The sequence below is a fragment of the Vombatus ursinus genome, unplaced genomic scaffold, assembly GCF_900497805.2.
Source record: "Vombatus ursinus unplaced genomic scaffold, bare-nosed wombat genome assembly UNPS02014812.1, whole genome shotgun sequence".
In the NCBI taxonomy this organism is placed as follows: Eukaryota; Metazoa; Chordata; class Mammalia; order Diprotodontia; family Vombatidae; genus Vombatus; species Vombatus ursinus.
This window is the reverse complement of record NW_020954590.1, coordinates 17,648,151-17,669,265: the sequence shown is the minus strand read 5'-3', so window position 1 is coordinate 17,669,265 and position 21,115 is coordinate 17,648,151. Positions and strand designations below refer to the sequence as shown.

Here is a 21,115-nt window from a genome sequence, read left to right as displayed (position 1 = left end):
TTTAATCTCTCTCTCTCTCTCTCTCTCTCTCTCCCTCCTCACACTCTTCTCCCCTCTCTTTCTATACACATACACACACATTTAAATACATGTACAGTAGTAACTTTAATGCTAGATGATGAGGATTTCAGTAAAGTTCTATAAAACCACTCAATGGAAGTAGGGCACTAGAGGATGTCAGGGAGGATTCAGAATTTTTCTCCTCTCTTAACTAATCAAGTTTCAAGATTAGACTATGAAGGAAGGGTGAATGACTACAAATACTTCTTTGAGGACAAGACGTGGGAGAGAAATAGCATGGTGCAATGGAAAGAGAAAAGAATTTGTATCCTTGGAAATGTCCCTTAACTTCTCTGGGCCTGTTTCCTCATGTGGAAAAATGAAGCTGTTGAGCAAGATGACCCTTAACATCCCTTCCAACGCTAAATCTCTGGCCACCCCTCCAATTCTAGGACCATAATCAAATCAACTGTCATTGTTTCTGGAGACAGTGTGTCAGTGTATTTATTCTACTGTAGGTCAACTCATAATCCCTGTAAAATTCCTGACCAAAATGCCTTTTCCTTGGCACCACTCCCTTATGTGTGTATTCTCTCCCCATGTAATTCCTTGGGGGCAGGGACTCTTTTTGCTTTTGTATTTGTAGTCCCAGTTCTTAGCACAATGCTTGGCACATTGTAATGACTTCAGGATTGCCTTTTCATTCATTCACTTAATTTAATTTCATTCTTTATGACAGACTGGAGCATTGGATTGGAACTAATAAGATAACATTCAATTAGAATCAATTTAAAGGCTTACATTTGGATACAAAAAAAATAAGCTTCACAATTATAAGATGGAGAAGCATTTTGTCTGAAAAAGTTTTAGGAGTTAGAGTAGACTGCAGACTCAAATGGGCTACCAGTGGGATGTGACAGCCAAAAAAGTGAATGTGGTATTGATTGAGCTGTATTAAGTAAAGTATAGTTTCCAGAAATAGCGGATGATAGTACCACTTTCAGGCATCATCTGGAGTGTTTTGTTTGGATCTGGTGGCAACAATTTAAGAAGGAAATTGATTAGATACAGAGTGTTCTAGTGGAGAAAAGCCAAGATAAAGGGACTTGAGTCTATGTCCTATGAAAATAGGTTGAGAGAACGAGTACAGGCCTGGAGATGTTTAACCTGGAGAAAAGAAGATTCTAAAGGGACAGGGTAGCTTTCTTCAAGTATTTGAAGATCTGTTATATGGAAGAGGGATCAGACATGTTCTATTTGACACCAGAGGGCACAATCAGTAAAAGATGAGTGAGGGTTGCAAAGAAACAAGTCTAAACTCGATGCCAGGAAAAAATTCCTAATAATTAGAATGGACCTAAAATGTAATAGGCTATTTTAAGTAGTTGCATTCCTTCTTTGTTGGAAGTATTCAAGCAAAGGCTAGATGACCATATTTTTGGTTTTATAGTGAGATTTCCTTCTGTGTATGTTTTGGAAAACATGGCTTCTGAGATCCCTTCCAATTCTCAAATTCTATGATATACGTATATACACCTATTCTTCTTGTAATAAAAATGAAATTTCCTCAAAAATAGATGAGAGAAGCCTAAGGAGAGATTAGTTTGAGATCCAGCTAAATAAAATTATTCCCCAAATGCTCATAGATGCAAATAGAAGAAGGCAGCAAACTGGCGTCTGATAAAATATGTCTGCCAGCATTTTTATGTGATTTATTTTCATTGGCAACAATAGTGGAACCACCACATTTGGACTCTATCCAAAGTATGTACTATGTTGAGAAGTGGCAAGTGCACATAAGCAAGTGAAGCATTCATTTTAAAAAGTTTTAAAAAATTGAATCTCCTAATATCTCAAAAATAACCGAAGGAATACAAAAATCACAAAAAATTATTATTGATTATGCTTTCTATAACATCTTTGAAAATGTTCCACATGGCATTTAATTTAACATAATCTCAATTTCAAACTTAAGAGGTGAACAGGTATATTTTCCCAAGAAATTTTCTACAATAGACTACTTTTTAATCAGACAACTGACTAAAGCATTTAGAGAATATAAAATCCTGCTGTTTATTATAAATAATTTGTAACAAAGTATGCAACTTGTTAAAGTAAAATGTGTTCATAGGACAATCCTCAGTCATGATATTTCTCACATATACATTAAAATTATTTTAAAAAACTTCATGACAGACACAACTATAGATAAAATTGTATTTCAATGTTTTGGTAAATATTGATGTCAAGAGAGGTGTTATGACATCTCCAGTGTCATGGTAGCAGTCCTACACAGGATCCAATTAAAATAATGGCATATTGTTGTTGGCAAATTTCTGCACAGTATCCTTATTTACAAATTTTATTATACTAACTGAATTGAGCAAGTATGAAGTCCACAGTATTGAAAAAAATGATCTGTCTGATCATTTACACTGGAAAAACTTAAGTGGATGAAAAACACATTGCAGAAATTATGATGTGCAAATGGATTGTCAGTCCATTAAATTAATCTATCCACTTGAATGCCTTAGACAGAACCTCGAACAAAATTTCTAAAACTGAATAAACTGGATTGTATTTGAGAAATTGTGCAATGTTTTCAATACTTCCAAGCTCCTTACTGTTACAGAAACTCATCTCTTTAACACAATTATCATCTGTGCATCAGTAATTAAATACCATGGTTTGTAAAAAAAAAAAATTAAAAGAAGACATATGGCTGAAACAAGTTTCTGCACGTTTTCTATAAAGATTCTCATTTAAGCAGTGACATAAAGGACATTAGTGAAGATATATATGATTAGAAAATAATTTGATTTGATCTACTAGTTAAAGTTATAGAAAGTAGATAGGGAATGCTATCATACCTCTTGGAATGTCAAGAATATTAAAAGGAAAAGTGAAGGATTCTAACATTGTGAGGAACCCCTATATTGAATATTTATGGAGAAATATGGTCAAAAATTGCCAAGTATAAAAAGGTTTTAAGGAATTAGAATTTGCATATGTGGCAAGGTGTACCTGTAAGGATAAAACAATAAATCCCCCAGAGTATAAAAATATGTACACACAATATGCTCAACCTTCTAGTCATAAGCATAACTAAAGGTTTTCATGCCTTTAAGTATTTTTTTGTTCTAGCTTTTTTACTCTAATTACCTAAGATAACTTTAATTTCTCAGTTAACTAAGAAAGTTCATCCTAAACACATTTTCAGAATGGAACTGGAAAGACAACAAACAAGTAAAAGATAAATCAACAAACATTTATTAAGTACTAACTATATACCAGTCACTGTGCTAACTGATAAATATAAAGGCAGAAATAGTCCCTAACTTCAAGAAGATTCCATTTAATGAATGATTCAACTTACATATAAATAGGTATATACAAGCTATATTCAGAGTAGATTCAAGTTCAACCCCTAAAGGGAAAGGCAATAGCAGAAGACAGGCCTGGGAAATGCTTTCTGAAGTAAGATTTGAATTGAACATTGAAAGAAACCAGAATTTCTAAAAGACACAGGAGAGGAGGAAGAGCATCGAGATATGGGGGCAGCAAATACAAAGGCCTAAAGATTGGAGATGGAGTGCTGTATGTGAGGAACAGCAACTGGGCCAGTATGACTGGATTATGGAGTATGTAGAGGGTAAAGTGTAAAAGGATAAGAAAGGTAGGAAAAGCCACATTGTGAAGAACTTTATATGCCAAACAAAGGACTTTATATTTGATCTTGAATGTAACAAAGAGCCACTGGAGTTTATTAAAATGGGGAAGGAATGGCCAGACCATAGGAAAAACATTTTGGTGACAGTATGGAGGATGTATTGCAGTGGGGAGAGGCTTGAGGGAAGGAGACCAGTTAGAAGGCCATATTACTAGTTCAAGGTACAGGAAATGAGTGCTTTGACAAGGGTAGTGGATATGTGAATGGAGAGAAAGGAGCATATAAAAGAGATGTTGAAAAGGTAGAAACAACAAGATTGATGACTGATTGAACATATAGAGTGAGTGAAATTGAGAAACCAGGGATGTTACCTGAGTGCTCTGATCCTTGGTGACTAACAACTTATCTTATGAGTAATAAGAAAATTTAGGATAAGAGTGGGTATGGGGTAGAGGTGGAGAGAAACAATTCTGTTTTGGACCTGTTAAGTTTAAGGTACCTATGGGACATCCAGTTCAAAATATTCATTAGGCAATTGGTAATATGGAACTGGAACTCAGGAAAGAAAATAGGGTTGGATATATAGATCTTAGAATCATATGAATAGAGATAATAATTGAATCCATAGGAACTTATGAGATCAAGTGGATTGAAAATAATGAAAAGAGAAAGTGGCCCAAGATAGAGATCTGGGAGATATGAGAACTTTAAAAACAGAATGGGAGATAGAGGTATATTTATAGGTAACAGGAAATGAGCTAATAGATAAGGAGAGATTAAAGATTAGAGACATGACAATGATTGAAGAGGCAGTTTTCTATAGAAGATAGGAGGGGATGATGTCAAGGGTGAACATTGAGGAGTTGACTTTGGCAGAAGAAGGACCACTTAGAAGGAAGGGAGGGAGGGAAGAGAGAAAAGAAGAAAACAAGGGAGGGAGGGAGGGAGAATTTACATAATCAACTCTTTTCATAACAAATCTTTTCACCAACAAGAACAGTGGATCTTACACATTTGATCTCTAACATCACAGTTCCAGATGTACTTATAAGGAAAATATTGCTAAAGACAACAAACAATGAGAATGGCATATGGATATAAATGGTCTGAGTTAAAGGCAACAAATTGGAGGGTATTGAAGGATCAATTCTCAAGACATCTGAAGGAGGCACAAATACCAATTGCATAAAAATGTATCTTACCTTATTATTGCCCCCTCTCAAAATGACAGAAAAACATTGATAACTAAAAACCCATAAGTCTCTTTTCCTGTCTATATAAAATTGTTGTGAAAATAATCTATGCATATATCAAGGCCACCCTTGATAAGGATATTAGAAGAGAATAGGAAGACTTTTAAAGTGATAACCTGCAGTAGATCATGACTTTATCCATCTCCTAACTCTTTGCTATTGAACAGGTTGTTCCTCAAGCCTAAAAATGTGGTCTTCCCTCTCTCCTGCCTCCTAGAATCCTTAGGCCTTTTCAGAGCTAACATGCCTCGTCCTACATAAGATATTTCCTGATCCCACCTCAGCCAATTGCTAGTGCCCCTCAACTCTTGAAAATACAGAGCACATTGCCTAGCACATAGTAAATACCAAATAAATGCTTGCTGATTGAAGAATTGATTGATTAAGAGAACTCAAAAGTTAGCACACCATGGGTCTATCCTTTATAGTGAACTTATGGAGGGACATAGAGTAAAGTCACACGGGATCGGCAGGCATGGACAGATTACAAGCTGTATCATTGGAGGGAATATTCACATCAGTGAGATCACAGATCCATATGAATATACGGCCTCAGATAATTGATGAGAAATCAAAGTCAATTGGTATCTTCTTCCCAGAGGTTCTTATTCCTAATAATGTAAGTGATAGAAAATAATATTGCTTCTATCTCATTTGTCTCCCTAAAAAAGGAAGCATTTAGCTTCCAAATAATTCATTATATCTACAACATTAAGATTAAAACATCCTAAATTTTTTTGGTTTATATAAAAGAAGATATTCTTTTAGGACATGTGTGGCTGATCAATATTTTTAAAAGAATTGTTTGCAGTGGTTTTTTCCTAGGTGTCTTTTTTTTTTTTTACATTTGCAAAGCTTTATTTTTACTTATGAATAAGATTAACATTATTATTGATTCTCTTAAAAGTGCATCTAATTTCCCCAAATACCCTAGGCTAGCTTTCTCCTTTTGTTTGTTTTCTGTAATTTTTAGTTTAGCTGATTCTGGTTTAGGGGTGTGTGTGTGTGTGTGTGTGTGTGTGTGTGTGTGTGTACGTGTATACATGTATATGCATGTGCACCCTATGGCTCTCTGGATATTCATGAATATACACACATTATATAGACTATTTCTTTTTCTAGTTAAAACAGAGCCAATGAGCAGCAGTGAGATTGCTACAACAGCAGCAGACGGGTCTTTAGACAACTTCTCAGGATCAGGTATGAAGCAAAACTTAATCTTCTTAGTCCTTGTGCTAAATGCTCTTTCTGCTTCCTTTGTACTTTACTAAGGGATAAACTACTTTACTCCTCTTGAAAATTCTGTACAGCTCATCTAAGTGATATGATTTATTGATAATTTAATGGCTGTTTTAGTATTGTGCCTGAAATCTATCTATTGGCAAATCCCACCAAAATTAAGCTGAAGAGGTTTGACTTAACTGATGGCTTCATGAAAGATTAAAATGTGAAAGGGAAGGCCCTTCAGTAAGCATAAAGTGTATGTGGTAACATTTCCAACATTTACAAAGAAAGTATTTGTGCTTCCTAGCACAACATAAACAATACAATCAGATATGAGACATAATTGATGTTTGATTAAGAAGCATTTTAGAACCTTTTTCTGGGGAAAGAGTCCTAGGTTAAATGAGAATTTGTGTTTCAGTTGCCTTAGGATGTCCATCTAGAAAAAATGTTTGGTACAAGTAGTACATTTCCAAAAATGTATAGAATCAGTTATGTGTAAATTAAAATGATGTTGGATCTTATTTGAATGTTTCTGATTGTCACATTCTGAAATATATTCAAACATAGAATTTGTGTTTCTCTGAAATGTTAAAGAACACAATGTCATAGGAAATAAGAAATGTAAGTTACATATATAAAGAGATCTTATCTATCATGGTTTCTAAGTTGCTGTAGACAAATGAAAATCTATAGTATATATCTAATGATGTTTTAGACATAGAAATTATATAATGTTCCTATGGTAACCCATTTCAAAATCAATGTATTCTTACCTAGGTCTGGGTGATAATGTGGATAGCCTGTTATGTTCTTTTCAAAACAGTGTTTCCTCTGCTTTTATTACATTTCCAACAACAGTTACTTTTGTGTACATTTGGAATGTATACAAAACATAATACTCTGTTCTGCTAACAGTCACTTAGAAAGTATAATAACAATATAATTCTGTACTTGTGAAGACTTGGGAATACTTTGTTAACATTTTAGATAGATTATTTTAGGTATGTATACACCCATATTGCTATCCATATTTTTTCCCTTCTTTCTAGCAATTGGAAGTAGTGGCTTCAGCCCAAGACAAACACATCAGTTTTCCCCACCACAGATATATCCTTCCAAGTAAGATGTATTTTCTCTTAATAAATATTTTTAATAAAAAAGGTTTTACCTAATTTCAAATTATAATTGGATTCATGTGTGAAATCATAATTTAAAATCAAAACTTGTTCTTCAGGGACTTTAATGTATTTGCTTCTTACTAAAGTAAGAATTTGATTTAACTATTGTTTAGGAGAATTTTTCTTTTCTATAGTACAGTCTATTACAATGTCAAACAGCAGAGTTATGATATAGTTGTTACTCAGAAACCTTGCATGTTTCCATCTAATGCATGGGCTTTCTATTTTCTGTCATTTCTGACAAATAGCAGACCATACCCACATATTCTCCCTACCCCTTCCTCACAAACTATGGCTGCATATGGGCAAACACAGTTTACCACAGGAATGCAACAGGCTACAGCATATGCCACATACCCACAGCCAGGACAGCCATATGGAATCCCCTCATATGGTGAGTACATTATTAGCAGCATTATGTAGTATTTTATGCTTGTGTATTTAGAAGATTCACTTGAGGGAGCCTTGGGAAGTCTTAGCTCTGAGCCAAATTTTCAGAAAATATTTTCTTACCCTTTGGCTTCCAAATTCCCCACAAGATTAATTTGAGTATGTATTGATCATACTACATATTGATTATTCGGGTAGTACAGGTAACAGACTACGTAGTCTATGTGTACTCTTTAAATTGTCAGTTTCTTTACATTAGGTGTTTAATATTTTTCTGTCTTATTTTGGTACTCATAAAATATCATTTTGTGCATTTTCTTCTAAGAAGAAAAAATGGGTGAAGTCTTTGGTAATGAGCCACTTTTCTATTTCTCAGATATCCAACTTTTATTGGGGGAAGTAGAAGAGAGAATTAACAAGCTATCCCTATGTCCTTTTCTATGGCAATATTATCAAAGGTCAGAGCAATCAACAGTCAGGAGAATGAATCAAACATTACCTTCTACATTGTATTTTGGGGGAAAAGTAAATCAGGAAATGTTTAAAGATCATATATGCGTTCAAAATGTTCATATTTGGAGATTTATGGGTAACTTTGGTCTGTGAAAAAATATGACCTTGGGTTTCACTCTAGCCCATATTAATTGAAAACTGTCTTTTAAGGTACTACATTAATTTAGAGCAAGCATTCAACATAAAGTTTTAATATTTTGGGAGTGGATTTTTGGCCGTTTTTCATCATATCATGATTTTAAATATTGATCATTTTAATTTATCTATAAGTGTTACTTTTACACAAGAGATAAAGGGAAAGGGAGGAGTTGACTCAACTCTGTAATTCAATGTAGTAGCATCAGGTTTAAGCAATAGTAATGCAGATATCTTAGTTACTATCCACTTCATGTGTTTTATTTTCCATTTGTCCTGATTTCAAAGATGAATATTTTACTTTTAAGTATTTTTAATATTAAAACTAAAAGAATATAATTTAGAAATACAATAGGAAGCTCTGATCTGGGTCTGGTTCTTTCAGTGTGTTGGAAAAATTCCTTGATTTTAGTATAATGATGAAATGAAATAAATAATGAATGAAATGAAATTAACTAAAGAAATAAAAATGAAATAAGAATAACAAGGTTGCTATGAGTTTTAGATCTTAAGGATAGTTTTTTTTAATGTAAAAGTAAAATTTTTCTACCCGATTTCCCCCATGTCCTTCCTCCATATCCACCCCCCCACCCCAAGTAGTTCTTCAGAGAGTTATTTTCCTCTTCTTTAGGCTGTTACTAAAAACAATTACAGATTTATAGTTATCCTTAATCATGGTCCAGATGTAATGACTGGGCCTCATTGTTACCAAGTTCTAGTCCTGACCTTGTGATGTTAGACTTTAGCTTTGGGAACCATTTTACAATGTTATAAATGCATAGAGAGTCAGCATGATATGGATAGAGTCAGTCTTAGATTCCCAAATGCTTGAGTTTAAGCTCTACTTCTAACATTTACCAGCTAGGTAACTCTGGGCAAGTCATTTAACTTCTCAAGGCCCTAGGCAACCCTCTAAGACTTTAAATTACCAAACAGTTCTCGATCTCCATTGATAGAGTTTTGTCAGTGAGATTTACTTATAACAATAAGAGAATTCCCAAAATGAAGGAAATCAGGTCTTTAGAAACAACAAAAAAGGCAAAGGATTCAAAATTTCCTTTTTAGAATATGAGCTCTGATTTAGGCAAAAGGGGGAATTCAATATTTGAAATACATAAAACCAGTATAAAGAGTTAGAAAGGGAAATATTGACAAACATTATATATTTTGTATGCATTTTTAAAAATTGAATGCCTTGGATAAGCTCAGTAATACGGTAGAGGAGTAGTCTTTGTGTCGGGAAGATCTGGGTTCAAGTTCTTCCTCTGAAACATTTTAGTTTTTGTGACCATAGACCACAGACATCACAGTTCCCCAAGCTACTCTCTAAGGAAGCAATCCACAGATAAGTTGCTGATATATATCAGGAGGAGTATACGCAACTGTTCCTCATGTTATTGAAATAATATATGCAGATTCTCTGCCTTCTCCCTCCTACCCACCCTCCAAAAAATTAGGTAAACATTATTCTTCCAAGTTCCCTCTAATCTATCATTTTTCATGATTTGAATATGGCAAATGTGTTCCAGGAAAATATTAAGATGAAGGTTGGTTACCTTCCTAATTCTATGCCTGACAAAGCTCCCATTGCCTTCAAAGAGAAATTTTCTAGTAGAATCACATTTGATGCAGGCGGAGAAAAATAGAGCAATCTTGTGTACCCATTAGATTTTATTAGTCATTTTTAAAGTTGGTTGCCAAGACAAAACAGCTAGGGGTTTTGTCACCTCCAAAATTCCCAAGTGCTAAGCTAGTAGACAGCTGGCAAGAAGCAGGAATGACATTTTTGTGCATTCTTTGTTTAACCCATGGTGACAGTTGGGTTTTCATTTTCAGCCTTATCCAAAATCTCTTATTGAATAACCCAGACAAAATAGAAAAATATATATTTTTCCAACTCTTTAAAAAAATAAACACAGTACATATAAATCAAAGCTCATACATTAATATTATTACTTGCTTTATAAAAGAATCCAAACATGTGTAATTAAGGGAGGTTTTTTTCTAGAAGACAGATTTGGGGGGAAAGAACTTGAACATTTTATATATTCCATTTAAGAGTAATCCTTTATTTGGACTTGAAGGTGTAATGATAGTATATCCTTATAAATTTACATTCCGTTTATTGTTCTTAATAAAACAGTATAAACCATTACTAGTTGTATACTATTGTGTTTCTACCAATTTTTGAATCTGAACAAATAGATAAGCTATTACTAACTGATTTAGGTGCATTGTGGGCAGGCATCAAGACAGAAGGTGGATTGTCCCAGTCACAGACACCTGGACAGACAGGATTTCTAAGCTATGGCACAAGCTTTAGTACTCCTCAACCTGGACAGGCACCATACAGCTACCAAATGCAAGGTCTGTATTTTGGCATTGTATTTTCTGATTTCATTTATTGTGGGGAGTGGGGAGACAAGCATTTATCACATACCTACTATATGCCAGGCACTGTGTAATCACTTCACCATTATCTCATTTAGAACACAAAGCTAATTCTGTAATAATAATCATGTGCCCACAGAGTATAACATGACTAAATTCAGAGCAGTTGGAGAGGGTAGACTGATCAAGTGAAAAGAACGTTTTAGAATATTTTCAATGAAGTATAATTTTTCAAGTAAAGAAAATGCTGTATTATGCAACATGGACATGTCATATATTAGCAACAATAGTAACAACAAAAAGTCATGCTGTGTAAGAGGAAGAGCTTTGGAGTTGGAGCCAGAGGACCTGAGTTTGAATCCCACCTCTGCTCTTTGTACCATGTGTGACCTTACAAAAAATCATTTCACCGCCCTGGGCCTCAGTTTCTTCATCTGTAAAATGAAGCATTTGATCAAGACTATATGATTTCTAAGTTCCCTTTCATGTCTAAATCTATGATCCTGAGAATTCCATCAATGAAAAATGTCTTGAATTATTTATAAACACTGATGAGTTATTCATTTGTTGTGGAGAGGGGAAAGGGTATGCCACCTTGCTTGATAGGAACAGTAAATACAAACAAAATTTATTAAACAAAATGCTGAAAATTAATGCAGCATTTCATAAATTCATACTTTTTTCTTTTTCACACACCAAGGTGAAAATGCTTCATGTGGGCTCAGTCATGGGCTTAATATTTTGTGCAAGTATCAACCTTGCTGTGTTTGGAGAAGCTCATCACTAGATTGGCTGCAAGGTGATTGATTTTTTTATCCATGTGCAACCCGTAGCGGTCATCTACTAAGTTATAGTGGAGGGAGTATGCTACACTATTGGTTCCCATTTATTTAGTGGTTCATGAACCCTTTGTGATGGGTGGTCAAAGGGATTCATTCTAGAAATTCTTTAATAGCACCTTAATCAGTAAATAATTGTCCAATAATGTTACAAATATATTTTTCCTCTTTGATAACAAGCCTGTACATGTTTATGTTTGTTTCTGCAGCAATTGAGAGTTTTGGGGGACAAAAATTATCATTTTGGTTATTGTAAGTACTTAACAAATCTAAAAGAGTGTTATGAGTAGCATATTAAATTATTTTAGGGCTTCATGATGCATTTTTGTTGTTGTTATTTTTAAAAGGTGTTTGCAGAACAAAAATGTTGAGAAATACTGCCATACACATATGGCATTTTGGATCTTTGAAGTATTGAAATAAAACCATCTTAGAGGGAAAAAAGCAAGCTAATTTATTGCTTTAAAAAAGAGGCCCACCATTTAAACCTACTCTGCTGCCCCACAATGGTGTGGAAATTCTCCAAAGCTGTACTAATAAAATATAAGCTCTAGAAGTTCCTCCCAATCTGGAAAGGCTGACGTATAGGCCTGGTGATGGACTCTTTCTGTTATTCAAGTTGTTGTTGTTGTTGTTCAATCGTGTCCAATGCTTCATGAGCTCATTTGGGGTTTCCTAGTGAATATACTGGAGTGGTTTGCCATTTCCTTCTCCAGCTCATTTTGCAGATGAGAAAACTGAGGAAAACAAAGTTAAGTGACTTGCCCAGGGTCACAAAACTAGTAATTGTCTGAGGTTAGATTTGAACTCAGGAAGATAAATCTTCCTGACTCTAGACCCAGCCCTCTATCCACTGTGCCACCTAGCTGCCTGGATATCCAAGTAGAACCAACCTAGCTAAGTTCCAAGTTTCTTATCACCAGAAGATTAGTCTTCAAAGGATAATGTTTGGTTATGATAATGATTTTCCCATCTTAATCACTTGCTAGATAAGTGATCTTGGGCAAATTGCTTAATCACTCTGTACCTCAGCTTTCTCATCTGTAGCATAAGCGGGTAGGGCTAGATGACCATTAAGGTCCCTTCCAGCTCTGTGTCTATGATCCTTTGATAGTTTTTACTGTTGCTTTGTTTTTGCTACATTAACTCATGATGATAGTCCACTAAGGCATGGAGGAGTTGTAATTTATTAGAAAGAGGGAGTAACCACAGTGATGAAATCACTGAATCTTAGGTAGTCTTGAAAGGGTGTTGGGTGCTTATTTAGAAGTTCATTGCCTTTGATGAACCTTTAAGATATTACTAGCAGAAGCTATATGTTCTGTGTTGCCTTTTAACAGCTGTAGTCACAAATGGGTTTAATAGCAGTCATGATTCACTATTCTCCAATAGAATGACAGGTAACTGAGTTACTATATAGATGATAAACTGAATTTTCATTTGTAATAAATGTTTGTTGAATTGATTTGAGCAGATTGTTTGCCTGTAATTACTTCTAAAGTGCTTGAGAATGAATGTTTCTTCTTTGTTGCCTGTCTTTGTTATAAATATGTTCAAAAATCATTTAATCTTTTTTTCTAAAAATACTGTATAATTGAACTTTATCCCAGTCCCTATAGAAGAAAGGAATCTTGACTATGAAATTTTACTGTATGTGAATTTTTCAACATTAAAAACTGTCTCATAAAGATGTCTTGGAGGATTGATATTATGTATAGTATTCTTTCTCTAAAGGATCTCGATAACCATTCATCTTCCATTTAACATGTTCTGAAACCCTTCTAGTCTATATTGAACTTTTTTTGGAAATGGTTCATATTGTTTCCACTCACAAAAAAAAAACACAAAATGAAGAAAGGATAAAATAGAAAAAATAAACTAGAGAGGGAAATAAGCTCAGTTCTTTCTTTCCTATTCTTTCAAATGCAAGGACATAAAAGGGTGAACCTAATTCTTTTAGTGGATTGACAGTATCTGGCATATCGAATGTTCACTGAGTCCAGTTGATTGATTGATTTCCAGGCTTAATAAAGGTTTAGACCAAATAGAACATAGATAGTACCAACTATTTTACTACATGGAGAATTTTCTACCCTTCTTACTAATATTAGTGATTTTCATCATTATTTTTTTGGTCAGGAGTATCTGTGGGCCAATAAAATAATTTTGATAAAATGCATCCATCATACTATTGGTTCCTTGAGAATTGGGACTATTTTTGTTTTTTTGTATCCCTACTGCTTAGCATAATGCCTGGCATGTTGTTGTTGTTGTTGTTTTTCATCCTTTGTTCTCAAAGAGAACCAATGACATCATGAGGGTGATGTCTTGACTTGCAAGTGAATTGGATTTAAGTGAGTCAGAACTGTGCAAAGTCACCAGCCTCACATTTTCCTCCAGACTCATCTGAATCCAGTGGCAAAAGATAGGTCAGGGTGATTGGTAATGACCCCAGATGCACTGGGAGACCTTGGCCTTTTTAAGCTAAGGTTTTTCCCAGGTTTCTAATGCTTGTTGTCTTAATTTTAGTGTCATTACCAGTGGGGTTTTGGAATTTAATCTCCAATTCTGATTCTGTGTGTGAGATTCCATTACATGTAAAAGTTTCTATAAGGTAGAGATATTTGTGCATTTTAGATTATTGAAAAGTACTTTCAAAAATCTAGATAAGTAGTGAATATGCTTAACCAGAAAGTTCATTGAATAGCAAATTGAGAGAGAAAGAGGTTGGCATGGTACTCTTCAGAATGTTTCTACCTAGATTCCAATGACTACTTAGATTTGTTTAACATATTCCCTTCTGGTAACAAAACAAATGCCTGATTCTATTATTAAATAATTTTGTTTGACTATATTTAGGGATTATCATTTGAGACAACCAATTTTTTGGTGATTCTATCTAGGTAATTCTTATTTAAAGGAATTTTGTGGTGATATCTGTTTCTCTTATTTTAAAGAATGCCAATAACACTCAACATGTACTCAGTAACAGTAATTTTAACAGTAAACATCTCAGCAACATTTAATATATTCTAGGAGTTATTACATGAACTATATATGAATACAGATATTTGATATCTGTCATGTGTAGAATAGTAAGAAGAGCTTTGCACATGGGCTCAAATGTTGGCTCTGATGCTTACTAGCTACATAACCTTTTAGCAAATCACTTAATCTCTCTCAGCCTAAGTTTCCTCATCTAAGAAATAGGGAAAATAAAACTTATACTTCCAACATCCCTCCTTCCCCTAGGCAGAGTTGTATGAAAAAAATAATTCTTACAATCTTAATATATTCTAAAATATAATCTGATATTATTTATCTTCTATTCTTTTACCCATGTGCCAGATTAAATGCTTAATAGTTACAGTTCTCCAGGATAACATAAAAAATACTTACCTTTATTATTCAGTGAAGATCATTGAAGTTCCAGAACATCTCCACTGAGGGTAGGATATCAGCATTTCATGTGCATTCCAAACAGCCAACAAGGTCTTACAAGAGATACATCTCCTAGGTGAAGGCGAATCAGTGCAAAGCTCAAAGGCATTTATTGGATGCAGTAGGACAATGACTAAGTCATTATAAATCCTGAACTAGGCAATGATTGAGAATTCTGTTATTCTGCATATAGTTGCCTGTACAAAAGTATGTCCAAAACCTTCCCATGACATAAATTTCAATCTTTCTCAAGTAAATGACAAGGGGAAGAAACTTAAGAGACTTGCACTAACTTTGTTAAAGGGGAGAGGAAAAGGACATATTCTGGAGAGAGAGAATTGGACCAATAATTTTACGTGTGGTAAGAACTCATGATGTAGAAACCCTCTGCATCTGCTGATGCAGATAGGCATCTATAACTTGGACTCTATGATTTGTATTTTTTAGATAGTTTACCTGTATTAATCTAACATAAAAAAAATGGACCTAAAACAGAGTAATCCCAGGAAAAGCAAAATCAACAGATAGATAATAAAAACCAACTATGTGCTAGGCATTGTGGTATATGTCAAACATAAAACAAAGCAGTGTTTGCCTTCAAGTAACTTTCCTGGTATCATGTAAAAAAAATGTCTAAATAATAATAATGGATTCTAAATAGCTTAGAAGGGGAGCACTAACAGCCGGGGGGCAGGGGGGATCAGGAAAGGTCTAATGTAGGAGGTGGTATTTCAGCTGAGCTTTGAAGGAGGTGAGGCATTGTAAGAGGCAGGAGCCAGAAAGGAGTTAATTGCAGGCATTGGAGACAGCCTGAGTATGGACATGGAGACAGGTGATGGATTGTTGTGTATGGAGAACAGCAAGTAAGAAAGTTTGATTAAAACATGGACTGAGTGACAGGGAACAATGTGGAATAAGCCTGGCATAGAAAACTGGAGTCATATTGTAAAGGGCTTTAAATGCCAGACTAATTGGTGAAAATGTTGATGGAATTGTACATAGGGGTTTAGCTATTCAAATGTCATGTAACTGAATCATCTAACAGCATCAAACAGTGCTTTGCCATTCACACTTGTAACTCAAAGTAAATGAACAAGAGTGTTTTTTTTAAGTTATTTGGAATACTTAACTGTCAGAGGTGAATCAGGAAAGTGATTTCCCCCGTGTAAGGCTTATCTATTGTACTCTGGATGGGCTGACCCTGTGATTTCCCCAAATGTAGGAAATTTGACTGTACAATTTGTGGTAGTGGGGGACTAGATTCATGCTTTTCTTTGAGGAGAGAAAAAGGCTACATGGAAGCATTTACCATCATTAATTTCACTTTGTAATAGTTTTAAACCAGCAGAATGGCTTCTTAAAGCACAAAAAAAAAAACAATTTTTTTTCTTAACCTTTCAATATTGGTCTTAACATTTCAAAAGGAAATAAAATATGTAGGACTCCTCTTTCCTTAACAGAAGTAGGGGATGAGGGGTGTCCATGAGTCTAGAACATTGCATAGATGGCCATTTTCCCCCCATGTATTGACTAGTTGTAGTGATTTTTTAAAAGCCTTCATTATTTGGGGTATTTGTTGTTGTTGTTCATTCTTCATTCTCAAAGTGGAACAATGACATCATAAGGGGAATGTCTTGACTTGCACATGAATTGGATTTAAGAGAGGCAGAGCTGCACAAAGTCATCAGACTCACTCTCCAGAGTGACAAGACAAAAGTCAAAGATGATTGGTGATGGCCCAGGGTGCAGCAGGAACCCTCTCTGGGAGGCAAATGGAGAGGGATAGAGTTTATTTAATGAAGGGTGCGGGAAGTGGGAAGGAGAGTCTTTTAGAAATCACCTTCACTTATACATCTTTATACATTTGTTCAAAAACATATGTGTGTGTTTGTATATGCATCTGTACATTTATCTTTCTTTTTCCTCTCCTCTCCCTTGGGATCCAGCCCCAGTAGTTCAGCAAAATTAACAGACACATAATTGAATCTAATAGTATATGAAGTGTCCTAAGTCCATAGTCCCTTATCTTGACAAAAAAGAGGAGGGAAATTTTCTCATCTTCTTTGGGACCAAACTTGCTCATGATTTGGTGCCCAGCTTTGCTATTTTTTCCATTCCATTCCCATTGTTCTGGTCATTATACATATTGTTTCCATGGTCCTACTAACTTCACTTTGCATGGATTTATGTTTTCTAATTACTTCTCTTATTCTTCATATTTGTGATTTCTTTCAGCTCAGTAATATTCTATTATATTCATGTACCACAATTTGTTTAGCTATTGTTTAGTTGATGATCAGCTTTGCTTCCAGTTCTTTGCTAGCATAAAAAGTGCTATTATCAATATTTTTGGTATGAATGGGATCTTTCTTTCTATCTTTGGCTCTCTTGAAACATATTACCGATAATGGAATCTTTGAATCAAAGGATTTGGACATTTTGGTCCCTTTCTTTGGATAACTCCAAAATGTTCTCCAGAGTGATAAAGTATATACTTCTTAAAAAAATGAACAGCAATTTTATGATGCCAGGAAGAAATTTTGTTTTTATAATTTCGGTACTATTGGGTTGTGATGAAGTATCTGAGATCTGCTGATAGAAAGTACATTTTGACCACCATAAAATGAAATAGCTTAACAACTAGATAAGCAAAAGATCAGTTTGAGGTAAATTATTGCAGCTTTCATAATGCTTAAAATGTATAGTCACTGCTTTACCCTTCAATGCCTTGAACTATATGATTATTCTTTAGTGTTCAGCTTCCTAGGATTTTAATGTAATTTTTTATCTTAATAACATATCTAGTTATTTTTACTATCTTATCTATTTTACTATATCTAGTTAAGTTTTATATGTTGATTGAACCTCTCCTGCCCTCAGCCACTGGGATATTTAACCAGTGAAGCCTGCTTAGGTAACTATATTTCAATGGTTTTTGTCAAAATACTGAAGTCAATAAGATTGAAAATTTGCCCATAAAATGCATATGAAGGCTTTATAATGTTTATCACCTATGCAAAATTGTGGGGGTACATAGATAAGCTATAAGCCAAGTGGAAAGACTTTAAGAGGAATTTTTAAGTGGCATAAGCAAGCAGGAAAACCCCGATTTTTAAATAGCCCATCTGGCCTTCATAGGTTTTTCCCCAGAGAACTTCACTAACGTCTGTCACATATATTGTGCCCTGATGATAGACATAGCCCATGGCAAAGAGGCCAGTGAAGGAAAGCAAATGGACTTCAGTAGAAAATACACAGGAGACAACAGCCTCCTGCTTGCTGATTAAGTACTAGGGAAAGGTCCTCCACATGGGAACTACAGACAAGCCCCAGCAGGTTCCAACATTCTTCCTACCCTGGCTGAGATGCCTAGCTTTAATGTGGGTCCTTGTTCTTTGCTAAAAAGACCTTTGACCTAGAAGTTACTGCTTTTATCATGTTTGAAGTTATAGCTGGGCAGTTTACTTTAGGTTAAATCACTAAAACTCCCTGTTATGTTTTATTCATAAAGTTTCAAATTTTTTTTTCTTCATAGATAGCAGTATACCCCATGTGTTGACACAATTCATTTTAAATGTGAAATCAAGTGTTTTTTTTCTTCTATTGTTACTTGGCAATCATAATCCTGGGTGGCCTAGACAGCATCTTCCAAGAAGGCTGTTTCTTATTTGTTACGCTTGGTGAGACTACTACCCTTTCTCTGTGATCAGTGATGTTGACAAGATAAAAGAGAATTTTTTTGTGATATGCTAAATAAGGAGTCTATTTATTTACCATTTTAAACCTTTACCTAAATATTTTCTCAGCTTGAAAAGATAAGAACATTTTAAAAACTCAACTTTTGGGTGTGACACTTTTTGTTTCATATCTTTGCTTAATAATAAATCTTGAAGCATTATATAAATATGAGTTGCTATCCTTATCATTCTTATCCTGTAAATATATTTATTTCTACCATGTAAGTTTCTTTGTACTTTTTTGTTATTATAAATGAGTATCACTCTCCATAAAAGCATTGTCCATGAAGATGAAATGTAGGGTGTCAAAGTTTCATTCAATGAAGTTTAAGGAAAAGAGCTCCAAATCCAATTTCTTGCCCCAATTTTGTCATTACCTTGATCTGTGACTGTGGCTGTTACTTTAATCAGGTGAAAGACATTTATTAAGTGCCTTCTACTTTTGAGGTAAATGATAATCATTGGGAATGGGAAGTGCAACAGTGAATATTGTCCTAAATTCAAGAAATCTAGATTGTACTGGAACCCTACATAATCCCTCCATGACTATTTCATCAGCTGTGAATTGAACGTTAAAATACTTGTCCAACCAGACTTCCTGAGAAAAGTATAAAGTACACAAATATATTATATTCTTGTACCCTTGATGGGGAATTCTTAATAAAAATGGAATATGTATCCTCATGTTTTAATCATGATATGCTAGTAACTGAGTTTTCAAGGGCTATGTCAGCAAAGTAGAAGGTGGGAAGTCCTCCTCACCATCTCAAAAACAAAAGAAGCTTCAAGCATTTTCTAATGACAGATTGTTATCCTAGCCATGTTAGAAGAGTGTTAGTACCCAAAGGTCGGCCACCAGACATTGAATTACTCTGGCCACAAAAACACATAAAGATCCTCTAATAACGTAATGAAGGTCATAATATTGGTCAGTGTAATGAATGCCTCATTTAAGAGATTGTAGTATCCAGGGCTTGATATTCTCAGAATAATGTTGTTTGCAAACTAGTCAGGTATAGGAAATTTCTGTTTGACTTGGACTCTATATTCAACCTTATCTGTGACAACTTTAAACACCTTTGTCAAGCATATGCCATCATGTTTTATACCTTGATTGATATTAATAATCAGAAAATCATTGAACATAATGCCTCTGTTGTTACATGTTTCAAGGTATTTTATATGATTTTGGTGTATGCAGCAGGTTTATTTGGTTGAAGGAGATCCTTTAAGGAAGTGGTGTCAAATTCAAATATAAATGGTGGCCACTAACCCATGCATAAGAATCCTCATAGGTCCCATATTGGTGTGGTTTTAAAATGTATTATTATCTATGTTTTATTTTGTTTTATTTTTTGTTAAATGTTTCCCAATTACATTTTAATTTAGTTTTGGCTGCACTGGGGAGTGTTGTGGGCCACATAATACATGTTTGACACCTCTTCTTTAAGACCACCCATCTGGGTCTATTGAATCAAATGCATTTTTATAGTTAATAAATACTGAATATGGTGGAACTTGTATTCTCTATACCTTTCATTCAAAAGCATGAACATAAATGTGGTCTACTGGAATTTCTTCTAGAAAAGCCTGCCTGATTCCTTCTAATACCTTTCTGAGGAACAAAACAAAACAAAACAACATATGGATGAAGAATGCTTATTGTTCATTTCTTTTGATAATTAAGTTTCTATCTCAAACAGAGGTCTACTTTTAATACCAGCATTTTTTTTTCTGATGATGATATCTGGTTGTAAATTATGGCACATTAAAGTTCCCAAAGAATTGAAATTAAGGACCACCCAAAGGTCAATGACTAGATTCATGATGGGTGTGAACAACTTAAGACACATTATAAATGTGTCTCATTATATAATTATAAATTATATAATAAATAAAATTATTAAAAGGCACATTCATTAATAATTTGTTATTGATTAATAATATTAATTTATAACATGAATTAAAATTAAAATTTAATTTAATTTTAATTATAAAAATATAAGATTATAAAAGCAACATGAAGGACATATTCTTAGAAATATATGAGTAGAAAAGATGAGTCAATCACATGAGAGCAAGAGACAGATGATGGATAGCCCACATACTCTATTATTATACTTGTAATGTCAGAAATGGAAGGAAGTCACTAACATGTGAACTGGAACTCTTGTGGTCAATAAGTGGTAGTCACATAAGATGGACAGGCATGGATGATTTGCGCTATATTTGTTCTCACACTCTCAAGTGTCTTCCTCATACCAATTCATTCTCCACACAGCCACCAAGGTAATTTTCCCAAAGCACAGCTCTATGTCAACCCCTTACACAATTCTGTTGG

The 21,115-nt window shown here is 34.4% G+C and overlaps 1 protein-coding gene and 1 non-coding gene across 11 annotated transcripts in view; both read left to right on the top strand.

Annotated features, from left to right (window-relative positions):
• LOC114054112 (eyes absent homolog 1) overlaps positions 1-21,115 on the top strand; it is a 161,198-nt gene that overhangs the window by 30,021 nt on the left and 110,062 nt on the right. For 2 of the 10 annotated variants that reach the window (XM_027877236.1, XM_027877235.1), the window contains exons 4-8: positions 6,046-6,123; positions 7,200-7,269; positions 7,580-7,722; positions 9,611-9,616; positions 10,596-10,733. In XM_027877236.1, the coding sequence (XP_027733037.1) occupies positions 6,046-6,123; positions 7,200-7,269; positions 7,580-7,722; positions 9,611-9,616; positions 10,596-10,733 (435 nt within the window). Of the gene's footprint in view, positions 1-6,027; positions 6,124-7,199; positions 7,270-7,576; positions 7,723-9,610; positions 9,617-10,595; positions 10,738-21,115 lie in introns of those variants that run through there. The other 8 variants (XM_027877238.1, XM_027877232.1, XM_027877239.1 and 5 more) reach the window with 6 other exon arrangements.
• On the top strand, positions 16,159-16,314 carry LOC114054327. The gene has a single exon (XR_003570453.1). It is a non-coding gene; the product is annotated as a U1 spliceosomal RNA (small nuclear RNA).